Here is a 15,384-nt window from a genome sequence, read left to right on the forward strand (position 1 = left end):
CAGAAGCGTCAGTGCAGAGTGGGGCAGCCCCGCAGCTCGCTCCCCGTCCCCACTTTGATCCCCGTTCCTTTCAGCCATCCTGGCCATGTCCCGTGCCCAGGGCAGCCCCAGCCCCAGCACTCCCATCAGGGTAAGGGGCCAGTCCTTGGCTGCTCTGTCCCAGATGCCCACCCTCCCCTGCACATCGCCTTGGCGTTGTCCTGGGGCCCAAACTCAGAGACACTCAACCAGCTCTTCAGCTTGATACTCTGGGAAAGAGGAAAAAAATAAATCCAAAACAAGGCATGTTGACAGGGGAGATTTTCTGAATCCCATGGCTGGACCCCAAACTGGTTTCTTGTGCTGTGGGTTACCCACCAGGCTTTGCATCTTTTTTCTCTGCAAAACAAAGACAAAAACAACACGTGATCGAAAAGGACATCTTCCCATCCCTCAGCTCCCTCTGGGAGTCCCTAGATTCCTTCCTTTTTGAGAGGAACACTCACCCAGCAGTTCGGGTTGTTCATCTGGAAAAGAAAGAGAAGAGCAATGGATGATGAGAAGGGAGAGCTGCTCAGCCCATGACTGCTCCCTTGAGAAGACACCAAATCTTTGGGTTTAGGAAGGGAGATTTACCCAGCTTTGCATTTTCTTTCACCAGAAAAGGAAAACAAAAGGAATATGGGATCAGAAGGCAGTGCTTCACATGCCATGGCTACTCCCATAGCTAGACCCTAAATTATTTTTCTCCAGTGAGTGGGCAGAGAGCACCTTGCTCCCAGATTGAGAGGGACCAGACTAACAGGGAGCAAGAATCAGCTTTGAGCAAGGCTTACGCACGTGGATCAGTAAGGAGAGACACTTGTGCAGCTCTCTGCACCATGCCACCAAAGGCTTGTTCCCTTCTGATGTCCCTTGACATGTACCACAGCGATGTTTTTTGGTTCCCTTACAGCTTGTAGAACTTGGGTAATTAACTCCTCGTGAACCAGCCCTTTCCCTTGAGAATTAATTAGTCCCCTTTCTTCCCATATTTTTCCAAAGGTATGGATTATTCCATATGCATATTTAGAATCCATGTATATTGTTCCACTTTTATCTTTCAGCAATTTCAGGGCTCTTAGCATTGCATATAGCTCGCAGGCCTGTGCTGACCAGCTCGGGCTCAAAGGGCCTGATTCTATTACCTCGAATGTTTTTCCATTAACCAATGCATATCCCGATTTTCTTTTCCCTTCAACTACCCTCGAGGATCCGTCTACATATATCTGTTCCCCTAAGGGTAACTCCACATCTTCCAAATCAGGTCTCAATTTTACCTGCTCTTCTATATTTCTAAGGCAATTATGTTCAGGCTGCTCGCTCGGTTCACCATAAAGGAATTGGGCGGGGTTCTGTACTGAGGTTGTTTCTAGTGTTAATCTAGGTGAAGATATTAAAATTCCCTCTTATTTTAGCAGCCTTGCATCTGTAATCCATTTTTCAGCTTTCTGTTGCAACACCCCACGTATATTGTGGGGGGATATAACTCTGATTTCTCCCCCGAATGTAATCTTTTGAGCTTCCTCCACTAATAGGGCAGCTGCCACCACTACCTGCAAGCAGCTAGGCCAACCCCTACTAACGGGGTCCAATAATTTAGATAAATAGGCCACAGGTTTTTTACTGTCTGCCCACTCTTGGGCAAGCACACCGTAGGCAGTTCCCTCTGTACTATTTACGAACAAGAAGAATGGTTTCTTTAGCTCTGGGAAGCTTAAAACTGGCGGATGCACAAGCTCTTCCTTTAATTTTTCTAATTGCTCCTCATCTTCTTTTGTCCATTTGAGTAATCCATCCTTATTCAGCTTGTTATATAAAAATTTAACCTTTCCACTGTAATCTTCTATCCATTGTCTACAGTATCCAGTCAACCCTAACAATTGCCGTACCTGCCTTTTAGTAGCTGGGGCTTTTATCCCTAGAATTCTTTTAACCCTTTCAGGATCCAATCCTTTTGTCCCTTTATTTAACAAATGACCCAAATATTTCAATTTTTCTTCTACAAACTGCAATTTTGACTTAGACACCTTTAATCCCCGTGACCCCAAAAAATTCAGCAGGCTAATGCTAGCTTGCCTTACGGCATCCTCATCTTTCCCTGCTATTAGCAGATCATCCACATATTGAATCATTGCTGTACCCGGTATCCTATTATATTCTTGTAAAATTTGCTCCAAGGCTTGCCCGATCAAGTTTGGGGATTCTGTAAAACCCTGAGGCAAAACTGTCCACCTCAGCTGTTGTTTTCTATGTGTGTCTGGGTCCTCCCATTCGAAAGCAAAATAGTCCCTAGATTTCTCGTCCAGAGGGCATGCCCAAAATGCATCTTTCAGATCGATCACACTATACCATCGATCATCCGGATGTAGTTGGCTCAACAGGGTGTGTGGATTTGCCACCACAGGGAACCTGGCAACAGTTCTTTTATTAATTTCCCTTAAATCATGTACTAGTCTGTATTTACCATCTTTCTTTTTTACTGGTAAGATAGGAGTGTTAAAAGGAGACATACAAGGCTCCAACAGCCCTTGCTGCAATAATCTTTGGATCTCGGGTTTCAGCCCTCTCCTTCCTTCTTCTGAAAGAGGGTATTGTTTTATCCTAATCGGTATTTCTGGTTTTTTTACAGTTACTTTGAAAGGTCTTATATTCAATTTCCCTACGCTTTTTGAGGTATACCAGACTTCAGGATCAATATTCGCTTCGTCTTCTACTCGAAGCAGGCACAACTTAATTTCTAACCTTTTACCTATCACTTCTAACCCTATTCCTAACTCTATTATTAAATCCCTACCTAACAGATTATATTCGGCCTCTGGTACTAGGAGCAAAGATCCCTTACACTCTTTAGAATCAGATTCAATGGTTACTTCCTTTATAACAGGGACCCCAAAAGGCTCCCCCTTTGCTCCAATCACCTGCACTTTTTCTGTAGAGGCCCTACATCCAGTGGGTAAGGTTTGAACTGTTGATCTTTCAGCCCCTGTATCTACGAGGAACTTCACCTCCTCGCGCTGGAGACCCACTTTTAGTTTTATCAAGGGCTCATTTTTATTTCGGATCCCCAGCAGATAGAGCCCCTGACACCCCTATTCAGTTTTGAACATCTTCTCATCTTCCTTCTTCTGTCTGCACTCTCTTTTCATGTGACCCTTTTTGTTGCAATAGAAACAGGTCACATTTCTTTGTCCCTGGCCACTCTTTTTCTCCTTTCTGAATTTCCCATGCGTGAGGCCAAACCTCCGATTCAACCCAACTCCTCTCTGTCCCTCCCGTACCGCTGGGCTGCTCTGGGCTGCTCTGTCCCAGTCGCCCACTCTCCCCTGCACGTTGCCTTCGCATTCCCTTGGGGTCCAAGCACACAGACACTCACCCTGCTCTGAAGCATGTTCTTCTGAAAGGGAAAGCAAAAGCAAGACATGATTAGAAGGGAGAATTTCTCATCCTATTACTAGTCCCATGGGAAGACACCAAATCTTTGCTTTATGAAGGGAGACTTACCTTGCTTTTTGCCTTTTTTCCCTGGAAAAGGAAAAGAAAAGCAATGTGTGATCAGAAGGCAGTGCTTCACATGCCATGGCTACTCCCATAGCTCGAAACTAAATTTTTTTTCTCAGGTGGGTGGGCACAGACCACATTGCATCCAGATTGGAACGGCCCAGACTACCTCCAGAAGCATCAGTGCAGAGCAGGGCAGCCCCGCAGCTCACTCCCCGTCCCCACCTTGATCCCCGTTCCTTTCAGCCATCCCGGCCGTGTCTCGTGCCCAGGGCAGCCCCAGCACTCCCCAGTCCCGTGTCAGGGTGACGGGCCAGCCCTTCAGCGCTCAGTCCTAGCTGCCCACCCTCCCCTGCACATCGCCTTCACGTTCCCCTGGGGCCTAAGCTCAGGGACACTCAACCGGTTTTGGAAATTTTCTTATTGGAAATAGTTTCTCTGCAAAAGAAAAGCAAAAGCACTTGGTGAGAGAGTACAAATTCACAATAAATGACAGGATATCATTTTCTTTGGGTTTAGGGACAGGGACTCTCTCTGACATTCAGCTGGCCAGAATGGAAATGGGAAGAAAAAAAATGCATGATGAGAGGGAGTAACTTGTCGTCCCATTGCAGGACCCCAAATCCCTTCAGATGCTGATGGAGACTTACCCTGACTTGCAAGATATTCATATGGACAAGAAAGAGAGAAGCCCTGCAGTGCTCTGTCCCAGCTGCCCACCCTCCCCTGCACATCGTCTTGGCATTCCCCTGGGGCCCAAATTCAGGGACACTCACTCTGCTCTACAGCTAGTACTGCTGGAAAGGGAAAGCAAAAGCAAGACATGATGAGAAGGGAAAACTTCTCATCCCATTGCTAGTCCCATGGGAAGACACCAAATCTTTGCTTTATGAAGGGAGACTTACCCAGCTTTGCATACTTTTAGTGGAAGAGTAAAGGAAAAGCAATGTGTGATCAGAAGGCATTGCTTCACATGCCATGGCAACTCCCATAGCTCGAAACTAATTTTTTTTCTCAGGTGGTTGGGCACAGACCACATTGCATCCAGATTGGAACGGCCCAGACTACCTCCAGAAGCGTCAGTGCAGAGGGGGCAGCCCTGCAGCTCACTCCCCGTCCCCACCTTGATCCCCGTTCCTTTCAGCCATCCCAGCTGTGTCTCGTGCCCAGGGCACCCCAGCCGCAGCACTCCCCAGTCCCGCGTCAGGGTGAGGGGCTGGCTCTGGGCTGCTCTATGCCTGGTACCCACCCTCACCCGAAAAAATCGACTTGGCGTTGCCCTGGGGCCCAAGCTCAGGGACACTCACCCCGTGATGAAGGTCGTCCCTTTTGACAGCAATTCCCTGATAAAAAAAAGCAAAAGCACTTGGTGAGAGAGTACGAATTCTCAATAAATGACAGGATATCATTTTCTTTGGGTTTGGGGACAGGTACTCTCTCTGACATTCAGCTGGCCAGAATGGAAATGGGAAGAAAAAAATGCATGATGAGAGGGAGTAACTTGTCATGCCATTGCAGGACCCCAAATCCCTTCAGGTGCTGATGGAGACTTACCCTGACTGACCTGGTATTCTCATATGGACAAGAAAGAGAGAAGCCCTGGAGTACTCTGTACCAGGTGCCCACCCTCCCCTGCACATCGCCTTGGCATTCCCCTGGGGCCCAAGCTCAGGGACACTCACCCATTTTTGGAAATTTTGTAATTCAAAATAGTTTCTCTGGAAAAAAGAAAAAAAAAAAAAAGTAAAAGCACTTGGTGAGAGAGTACAAATTCTCAATAAATGACAGGATATCATTTTCTTTGGGTTTGGGGACAGGGACACTCTCTGACATTCAGCTGGCCGGAACAGAAATGGGAAGAAAAAATGCATGATGAGAGGGAGTAACTTTTCATCCCATTGCAGGACCCCAAATCCCTTGAGATGCTGAAGGAGACTTACCCTTGCTCGGCGTCAACACCTTGATCCCTGTTCCTTTCAGCCATCCCGGCCGTGTCCCGTGCCCAGGGCAGCCCCAGCACTCCCCACTCCCCCGTCAGGCTCTAGCTGCTCCTCCAGCACCCCCGAGCCACCAGCACACAAGCCCCCACAGCCCACCCAGACCAGTCCCTCCAGCAGGGACACCACTTCCCCAGGGGCTGGGGGCAGGGACTGCAAGGACTCACCCAGCTCTTGGATCTGTGCCGCTGAAAAGCAAAGGCGGAGGAACAGGAGGTCAGCAGAGCAGCTTGGTTGCTCGGTGGGAACATCTGCAGGGGGTCTGGGCCTTCCCACCAGCCCCACGCTGCAGCCATGCTCCCTGGCCTCCCACCCAAGGCCCCTTGCCTTCTCCCCTGCCTTCGTTGCCCAAGGCAGAGGCCCAAGAGGATCCTAAGGCCTTTGGGATCCCCAGGAGAACATTCCCTTCCTCCTCCTACGCACCTCCCTGGGCCAGGGCTCAGCCCCGCTCCAGACCCACGCGGGTCCCTGCAGAACACCTCCCTCCGCTCCATCCCTGCACTGCCAGCTTACCTTTCTTCTCCAAGGAAGCCCCACCGAGAAAGAGGTCCCTCACGGCACCCAGCAGAGCTGCAGAAAGCACAAGGCTCCACTCAACTTCCCCAACCTTTGCCCAGTTCCTGGCAGCAATAATCCCCCTGGGAGAAACTTTGCCCCTTGGGGGATGGTACCAAGTGTCTCCAGAGCTGAGCAGGATCAGAGGTTGCAGGGAGTGGTGCACACCTGGGTGCTGAGCCCAGCGCTGCCACCCTTTGCCCAGGGTGGTGCAGGCAAAGAATAAGCTGCACTCCTGGCTCTGGTCAAGCAGCCATGGCAGGAGGTCAGCTCAGATTGGCAGGGATTTTCTTCTAGTGCTAAGGTGGATAAGGAAAGTTTATGTGCGCTAGAAGCCAGGTGAAGCAACATGGGAGGACTACAGAGATGCTGTTTACCTCTGTAGACAGAAAATTCATATGGACAAATCTAAATTCATGTTGGATCTGGACAGTACTGTGAGGGACAGTAAACATGATTTTTAAAAAATACCTTGAGAGCAAAAGTAGGACCAGAGAAAACATTGGTGTATTACTTGATGGGAATGGTCCCCTCACAAACAGGGAGATCAACACAGAGATGTTTAATGCTTCCTTTGCCTTTGTCTCCAACACTGACAATGGGCACTGGGACCCCAGGTACCCCGTCTTGGAGAGTCGTGACTGCGGGCACATTAAACTCCCAGCCTACCCTGAATTTTGTTGCCATTTGCTCCTATAGGTGCATGCATACAAGACTGCAGGGTTAGATTGGATTCATCCCAGAGTTCTCAGAGAACTGGCTGATGTCATCAGGAAATCTCTATAAATTATTTTTGAAGCATCCTTGGGAATTGGGACAGGTCCCAGTGACTGAAAGCTGGCAAACGTTGCCCCAGTTTCCAAGAAGGGCAGCAAAGAAGTCCCTGGGAATTACAGGCCTGTCAGTCTCACGGCATTGCCAGGTAAAGTTATGGAGATTGCTTTGGGGGTGAGTGAAAAACACCTGAGGGACAATGCGGTCACTGGTCACAGAACTAAGATGTTTGTGGTGGGAAAATCCTGTTCAAGGAACTTAATTTCCTTTTTATTACATGGTCAGCCTCCTGGTTGACCAAAGGGAGCTAGGCTGTCCATCTGGACCAAATGTCCAGCACAGACCCAGATAAATGCACGATATGATGGCTGAACAATTGGCTGAGGGGTCAGGCTCTGAGGGTTCTGGTCAACGGGGCAACATCAGGCTGGCGGCCAGTCACGAGTGGGGCTCTGCAGGGCTCCATTTTGGGGCTGGGTCTCTTCAGTGGTCCCATAAATGACCTGGATGCGGGATGGGAAGGAAACCTGAGTGAGTTTGTGGCTGACACTGAACTAGGAGGAGCTGCTGACTCTGTCAAAGGTGGAGGGGCCTTGCAGAGGGATCTGGCCAAAGGGGAGAGCTGGGCAGCCACCGCCTGCGGGAAGTTTAACAAGAGCAAGTGTTGGGCCCTGTCCCTGGGCAGGGGCAGCCCCGGCTGTACGTACAGCGTGGGGGGCGAGAGGCTGGAGAGCAGCCCCCAGAACGGGAGCTGGGGGTTGTGGCCGACGGCAAGTTGGGTGTGAGCCAGCAGCGGGCCCTGGCAGCCCAAAGGGCCAAGCGTGCCCTGGGGTGCCTCAGGCACGGCACTGCTGGCCGGCCGAGGGAAGGGATCGTCCCGCTCTGCTCGCCCTGCTGCTGCCTCACCTCGAGCACTGCGTGCAGCTGTGGGCACCACAGCAGACAAAGGGCATGAAACTGTGCAAGAGCCACTGAGAGAGAGGTCCCTCATGGCACCCAGTAGAGATGCAGAAAGCACAAGGCTCCACTCAACTTCCCCAACCTTTGCCCAGTTCTGGGTTCCTCCTGGTAGCAGCTTTGCCTCTGGGGTAGTGGGGGAAATGGTGTATTCCCTCCCATTGTTCCTCTGTTGAGCCATTTTTATACTAGTTTCTTAGTTTTAGGTGGAGCTTGAGTGGCTGTACGTACCTTCATTATGATTAGTATGGAAATTTCTTCTTTTCCTTAAAGGTTTGGGCTTAGAGAAATTCAGAGTGCATGCTCAGTGAGGGGTGGTCACAGCTTGGAGCCTTTGGGATGGAGGTGCCTATTGGCATTATAATGGGATTATAAAGATCAAAGTTCACGCAGAGGACATGATTTTGACAGAAAATGGAAAACTGCCAGGTCAGGGCTATGCACTTTATCAGTTTGGGTCAGGGCTGGCTATGCAAGTTTATCAGTCCCATAGTACCATTCAGTTCCCCATCCCTGCAGTGATACCACGAAGCCTGGTCGTGGTGTCTCCACCACACTCCACCTTGTGTGCCATTTCTCTTAGAGCCAGCACACCAAGCTCCCCTGGAGCTGCCAGTATGGAGGGCTGCAGGTCCTGTAGCCAAAGGGACTCTCATGGAACAGATTCCCTGCACTTCTGCTGCATTGCACCCGGAAAGTTTCCACACCATAAAAAGACTCCTTTCCAAACAAATTACACTTTTTCAAAGCCTTTGTCCTTCTTTACGCATTTGCTCCCACACTGCACTGGCCTTCTCTACTCAGATTCCACTTTTGGAGTTCTTGAGAATCCTTGTCTCTTTGCTTTTCCACCCTTCCCATGCAAATTCCCGAGAGAAGTGGCAGAAGGACAAGAAGGCAGAATGATGGATATGGAAAGCAAAGGGAGAAAAATGCAAAGGAACCTTGCCCAGGTGATGTCTGTGGAAAAGGGAAGGTGGAATCAACCCTAAATCCAGTCGCGTTTCCACTGTACTTGTCCACACACTGCTTGTGGAGCTTCCCTGGGTGACTCTGTGCATGATGCTTGCTTTGGTAATTAAGTACTTTTAATTAAGCCGGCATGATTGAGAAATTAATTAATCTGGGTGCTGGGCTGCAGGGATGGGCAGGAGGCTTGAGGAAGGTGGGAGATGCTGCCTGGGCTGAAAATCACCCACTGCAGTGCCCTGGAGGGCTTCATCCCCCTGGCTTCAGCTCTCAACCGGCTTCCTACAACTATTTAGAGGCACAAGGATGTGCAGTGAAAGGGGGAGCAGCGTGGGGCAGAGGCAGGAGCGGGATCCTTCCCCTGGGTGTCCCTGGGAACGGGCTGCAGCTTCTGCACTGGGTCCAGCAGAACCCCAGATGTGCTGCTCCCTCCTGCAGGGCTCCTGCTGTGTCACCCTGCAGTGCTCCATCTGGGCTGGGGTCCCCCCTGCTCCCAGAAAAGGAATCTGGCAGTGGTGGGATTTAAACCCACACCCCTGAAGAGACTGGAGCCTTAATCCAGCACCTTAGACCACACTACCCCGTGCAAAAGCCCTTCTGCTCCTCCTCTAAAGTGACAGCAAAAAAATTTGACAAACTCTGACCAATTCAGGATGGTTGCTTTTTCCCTAAAGGTGTGGTTTTTGTTTTTTGTTTGTTTGTTTGTTTGTTTTTGTTTTGACACAGGTGAGTTCAAAGTGTATCATATTGCAACAACTAAAAATAAAAATAAAATAAAAAAAAGAAATGAAGAAAAAGAAAAGGATTTTATTTATTCTCTGCAGTTTTCATTTTAATAAATTTTGGGGGACATGCCCTGCTGTAACCATTCCTCCATCCCACTCCTTCCCATGGTGGGGCCTGAGCTGAGTCCTCCCAGTCCTGAGCCATGCATTTGGAGGTGGGAATGGGGAGAGGACATGATGACGATGATTTAGGCTCATCCCTCATTCTGATCCATGGATGGGCAGACCACAAGGGGAGATGCATTTCTCCCTCCCTGGGACATGCCAGGGCTGAAGAAGGGTCGCAGTGCATCTCTGAAAGCCCCACTGTAAGTATACAGGTGGGTCTGGTGGGTCACGTTGTAAAAGGACACTTCCCCACCTTTGTAATCCAAGTAGATCCCCACTCTCTTTGGCTTTTGTTTGACGGAAAGGGTGATGGGATGGGACAGGAGGACCTTGTACTGGTCACCGTTCCTCAGCCACATCCTCCAGAAGCCAGCTTGTGGGGACAGAGGACCTTTCCCCTTCCTCTTCACAGCCTCCCTGCACACCCCGATGTCCCACTCGGTCTGGTCTCCCACCTCCACCTCCCAGTAGCACCTCCCTGCTGTAATTCTCAGTGATCCCAGCACAAAGACGTAAGGGTCAAATCTCTCCGGGTAGTCTGGCAGCTCCTGCCGCACTCCCCCATGGCTCACGCTCTGGCCGTCCTCGGACAGGAGGAGGCTGGGGTGAGCAGACTTTGGGTCCAACGTCATTTGCACTGCAGGAAAGAGCAGAAGAAGCTCATGTGATGATGCTACCTAATGCCCAGCACCTACATCCATGACCGTAATATGTTGAGACCCTGCCTGGCTGCGTGATCACGCCCAACCCTTTGAGAGTTGTTGGCCCTTGCTATGCCCAAACAAGATGACTCCAAGCTCGGTTTTGTGAGCTGAGAGGTGTTAAATTGAGAATTACTTTCTTAACAGTCATCAGAGGGCTCAGCTGGCTGAGCAGTGCACTCCTCCCACAGCAGGAATTGCCTCATGTGGGCACACTTGCATGGTTGAGCTTTAATGTGGCCTTTCAACAGAGACATGTATTAGGTCTCTGTCCTCTGCTAGGATGCGTGTTCGTTGAATATCCTCAGTTGGAAGGAACCCACGAGGTTGTTCATGCAACCCAGCTCTGAATTCTCCAGATGGGGCAGGTGAGGCACTGGGAAGATCCTGTTGCACACCCAGAGCATGAACAGGCATGAACCTCCATGAATGGAGATGGACTCCATTCCAAAAGTGACGGATGCTGAAGCCCAGGGCCACAATAGGCACTGGAATAAATACAACATCAGTACACACTCACCTTTACATTGGTTTAGAAACTCAAAAATTCTGATGGTGGGGATGTTGTACGTGTCCTGCAGCTCAGCTGAGACAACTGCCTGCTTCTGTGCCTGGATGTTTTCACTCCTGAGAAGGGCAACATCAAAGCTGTGACTCACCTCCTTCCTTTCTGCAGAGCCCCAGGGGAGACAGGGAGGAGGCAGTACCTGCTCAGCAAGCTTTGTATGTCCTGAAAAGGAACAAAAATCAGACAAAAAGCAGGATTTACACTCTGAATTTTCCTCAAGAGAATATTCCCTGATTTTTTTCATCATGTTGACTGATAGACTATATGTAGACTGATAGACCTTGCCATTAGCGCTCCCTTTCACTACCCTGCATTACGAGCATGCCCTCACATTTTCACTTCCAACCTCCCCTGTACAGAAAAACAGGCCAAAAGGTGGTTACAGAAACCCAATTAGCCTGAGCTCTGCAGTCTGGGAATTAATCTCCTTCCTCCACCAACCATGCCGCAACACATTGTCAAGGCATAAACCATGAGGGATGTTTTAGTCTTGTCTATTGTTGAAACTGAGATGAAATAGATACTTCCAAAACCTGCAAAAAGCAAATCCTGGGAGTTTTGGAGATGCACGCCATTGTGGAAAGGTAACAATAAAATGCAGAGTACCCTCATTTAATGTCTGAAGCTGTTATGGTGAGACTAAGGGGGCATCTTGAGGGATCTCACCTTCAGCAGCCCCAAAGGTGGCTGCTGGCTCCTCTCCTTGATCTCAGTGGTGAGCTTGCCCAGAGCTTGGCTCTGCTTGGCCAGCTGGGTGACATTGTTGCGGAGCTTGGTGGCTGTTCTCTTCTCCTCTTGCTTGAGCTTCCTCTGGAGCTGCTCCTCCTCTTCGTCCAAGAACTCATGCAGCTTTTCAAACTCCTTCTCAATCCTCTCTCTCTCTCTGGAAACTGTATTCTTTGAAGGGGGTTCAGAAAAGAGGGAAGAAAAAAAAAAAAAGAAGGAAATGCTGGAACCCATTGGGAGCTTAGGGAAGCATTATGTTGTGTTGGAAAGTGAGGTTAAGGGACACAACACGGACTGGGGGCAAGGGCTCCTGGCTTTTGTTCCCAGAACCTGTCTCAGTGCAGAGCAGCAGCTGCTATACCGAGGTTCCCATAAATATCCCAGAGAGGGAACCATGGGTTAGGGGAGGAAACATGGCTCACAGTTGTGGAGTGAGCCTTTGAGGTCATGGCTGGGGACAGCAAAAGAGCCATAGCAGTCCCCATCACCAGATGGGGCTAATACAGCTGTGATGAGTGCTTGCTGCAGTTGCTCCCACTGTTTATTTGACTCATAATCATGTCCATTCAAGGATAAAATCACACCTCATTTGTCCTTGGGTTGGGATCCACACATCAGCATCCATCCCTGCCACCCCATGCCCAAGCAAGCACCCGAAACCGAGGCACCAGCCAAAACCCTTGAGCATCCTGCCCTGCAGAGCAGCGTGGAACTGGTAAGGAAGATCCTTGCCTTCCACTCCGCCACTTTCTCCTCCTCCTGGGACTTCAGGCTCCGTGCTTCCAGCTTCTGCTGCTGCAGGAGTTCTACAGTTGCCTCCAGCTTCCTCTGGTGGGGGAAAGCAAATGTGGAAAGGGGATGGCACAGAAGGACACCACATGCATGAGGACATGGATGTGACATCATGGCAAATCAACAAAAGTTTGTGCAAGTCCATGGCTGGATAATTCCCCATGGACACATGCACAGCCCCGTGGAGCTTCTGCCTGGAGAAATGAGCGGGTGAATCTGCTGATGGATCATCTCACATCACCTGCAGCAGCATTACTATGCTATAAATCTATCACCTGTCTGTTTATGGAATAGATTGTTTCCCCAGTCATGTGCAATCACCAATCACCTCTGGATGGAAGTAGGGGCAGTGAATTTGCTTCCAGTGACCAAAGGCAAAGCTACAGATGGGAATGGCCCTGCTAGGCATAGGCACACACAGCCCCTTCCCCTCCACCTTTCAAGCAGGGAGCTCTGCAGCACCCTCCGTACCTTGTACTCCTCAGCAGCCTCCTCTATGGGCACTGGGGTGTGGGTGCGGTGAGCCAGTGACTCAGTGCAGAGGGCAGAAATGGGGGTTTGGTCCTCCAGGCAGAAGAGCTCCAGGGCCTCCTGGTGCTCTTGGCACTCCTGCTCGGGCTCTGGAGCCGCTGCCTGGCTCCTGTCTCCGTCTCCATCTGCTTGTCCCTTGTCCTTGGTGTCCCTTGCTGGAGGGAGCATGCTGCACTGAGGACAGTGCCTGGCAGCACCCACTCGGCCCCAGATTCGTCTGGCACAAATGCAGCAGATCCGGTGCTTGCAGCCATCAAAGGTCAACAATGTCTTGAAGAGCTCCTGGCAGAAGGAGCACAAAATCATCCTCTGCCATTCTGGGGACGGAAGCAGAGAAGCCATGGCATTTCCAAGGAGCTTGCTTTGCTTTTCTATCTGGAAATCAGAGAAGGGGTGGGAAGGGACAAAGGTTGGCAGACAGGTGGCCTGCTTGGGCAGTGAAATTTGGTTGCTATCAGCCCTCTGGAGGCTTTTCCTGCACTCCCTGCCTTTAGCAACTTGTGGTTCTCCTCGCCAAAAGCATCCTGAACTGTTTACCCCATGCTGCTCCCCCTTTCACTCTGCATCCTTGTTCTTCCAAATAATTGCAGGAAGCCCTGCTGAGAGTTGAAGCCAGGGGGTGAAGCCCTCCAGGGTATTGCTGGGGGTGATTTTCAGCCCAGGCAGCATCTCCCACCTTCCCAAGCCTCCTGCCCATCCCTGCAGCACAGCACCCTGCTTATCACCACCCTGGGAAAAGGGGCGCTGCGGTGGGGAATGCAAAGCAGGCTGGCACAGCCAGAAAGCAGAGCGCACATTGGGCATGGCACAGAGCAAGCTTCCAGCTCTGCCAGCTGCTCACAGCTGGGGGTCCTGTACCACCAGCCCTGGGGAAAAGCCCTGCCAGGGGGACTGGTCCCAGGAAGCAGAGGGCATTTGCAGAAGCAGGGCCAGGGGCTTCCTGAGTGCAAAGGGTGGCTTTCCCTGGAGTTCTGGAGTGGGAATGGCATGGAGCTGCCACAGGGGAGGGTCAGGCTGGCTGTTCAGAAAAGATTCTTCCCCAATAGGGTGGTCGGGCACTGGAACAGGCTCCCCAGGCGTGTGGCCATGGTCCCGAGCCTGCCACAGTGCAAGGAGTGTTTGGAGAAGGCTCTCAGGCACAGAGTCTGATTTTGGGTGGTCCTGTGTGGATCCTGGAGATGGACTCGATGGTCCCGTTCAGTCCCTTCCAACTGGGGCTATTCTGTGATTCTGTGATCTAGGGCTGACGGCTGAGGCCACCTGCTGCCTCTGCTTCGATGACTTCCAAGAGATCGTGATGCCCCCTGTGGGCACAGCCTCTGCAGAGCCTGTGTGATGGGAGGCTGGAAGCTCTTTGGGTGGGCCCAGGGCAGGCCAATGACCCAGGTGGGACAAGTGGGTCCCAGGCACCAGCTGGGGAACCGGGGGCAGCTGGAGCTTAGGTTCCTCCTAGCTCTGACTCCCAGGATGAACACCGAGGAGAAGGTCTGCTGCAAGACGCCTTCCCAGGCAGCAAAGCCTCAGGACAGAAAGAACCCAGGAAATGCCACTGCCAGACTCCATCTTCCTGTGCAAAACTTTATTTGCCACAGTGCTGCTGCTGCTGTGCCTTGATGTGCTCCAGAGGAGGGAACAAAGAGCCCCCACAGGCTGCTCATGCTCAGCACCAGGCACAGAGCAAAGATCAGCCCCAAAAGACCTCAAAACCTCAAAGATCAAACTAGGAGGCAAAGGTGGCCTGCAATGGCCGGCAGCGCACGGTGACCACATCCCTTGCACCGGGGTCTGCAAGCAGTGCAAGCAGAGGGGAGAGGAGCGTGGAGAGCTGCTGCAGCCCCTGTGCTGCCTGCTGGAGCTCAGAGGCAGGCTGAGACCCATGGGTGCCAGCAGGGCTTGTGCCCCAGCACAGTATCTGCGTGTAGGGCAGAGCCTAAAGCACCGGAGCTCCCCTGACTCCATTTTTGGTTTTGGTTCTCACAGCCCCAACCCCTTCCTCTGCGTCCCCCACCTCTTCCCAGGTGTGATCCTGCAGTGTCCTTCCACCCTCTTCCCCACCCCCCACCTGCATCCAGAGCATCCAAACCGCAGCATGTCCTTGTCCTGGTGCATCCCACCCCTGAAGCATCCCGACATCTGAGAATCCAAGTTCTGAAGTATCCAGTCCCTGGAGCATCCCAGTTCCAGAGCATCCTGACCCGGGAGCATCGCAGTCCTGGAGCATCTATGTCCTGTAGCATCCCAGTTCTGAAGCATCCAACCACCAGAGTATCCTCACTGCCCCCCTGCAACAGCCATATTCTGTCTAAAATCCAGCTTCCTTCATAATGATTTAAAATATTACCATGCTGGGAATTTCCATGTTAAGAAGTTTATTTGTTTAATTACAAGGAGTATTACTAATT

At 51.1% G+C, this 15,384-nt stretch overlaps 1 protein-coding gene across 1 annotated transcript; it reads right to left on the reverse strand.

The window, feature by feature from the left end:
• Window positions 1-9,750: 9,750 nt before the first annotated feature.
• On the reverse strand, window positions 9,751-12,094 carry LOC308184192 (E3 ubiquitin-protein ligase TRIM39-like; the record flags this gene model as incomplete). The annotated part of the gene is made up of 4 exons (XM_080571024.1): window positions 11,600-12,094; window positions 11,073-11,095; window positions 10,886-10,992; window positions 9,751-10,301 (listed from the first exon to the last, which is right to left on the reverse strand). Exons 1-4 carry the CDS (start codon window positions 11,891-11,893, stop codon window positions 9,751-9,753), a joined length of 975 nt encoding a protein of 324 aa, XP_080427150.1. The 5' UTR covers window positions 11,894-12,094.
• Window positions 12,095-15,384: the final 3,290 nt, after the last annotated feature.

This window comes from Anser brachyrhynchus, assembly GCF_964034855.1.
Source record: "Anser brachyrhynchus genome assembly, chromosome: 30".
In the NCBI taxonomy this organism is placed as follows: Eukaryota; Metazoa; Chordata; class Aves; order Anseriformes; family Anatidae; genus Anser; species Anser brachyrhynchus.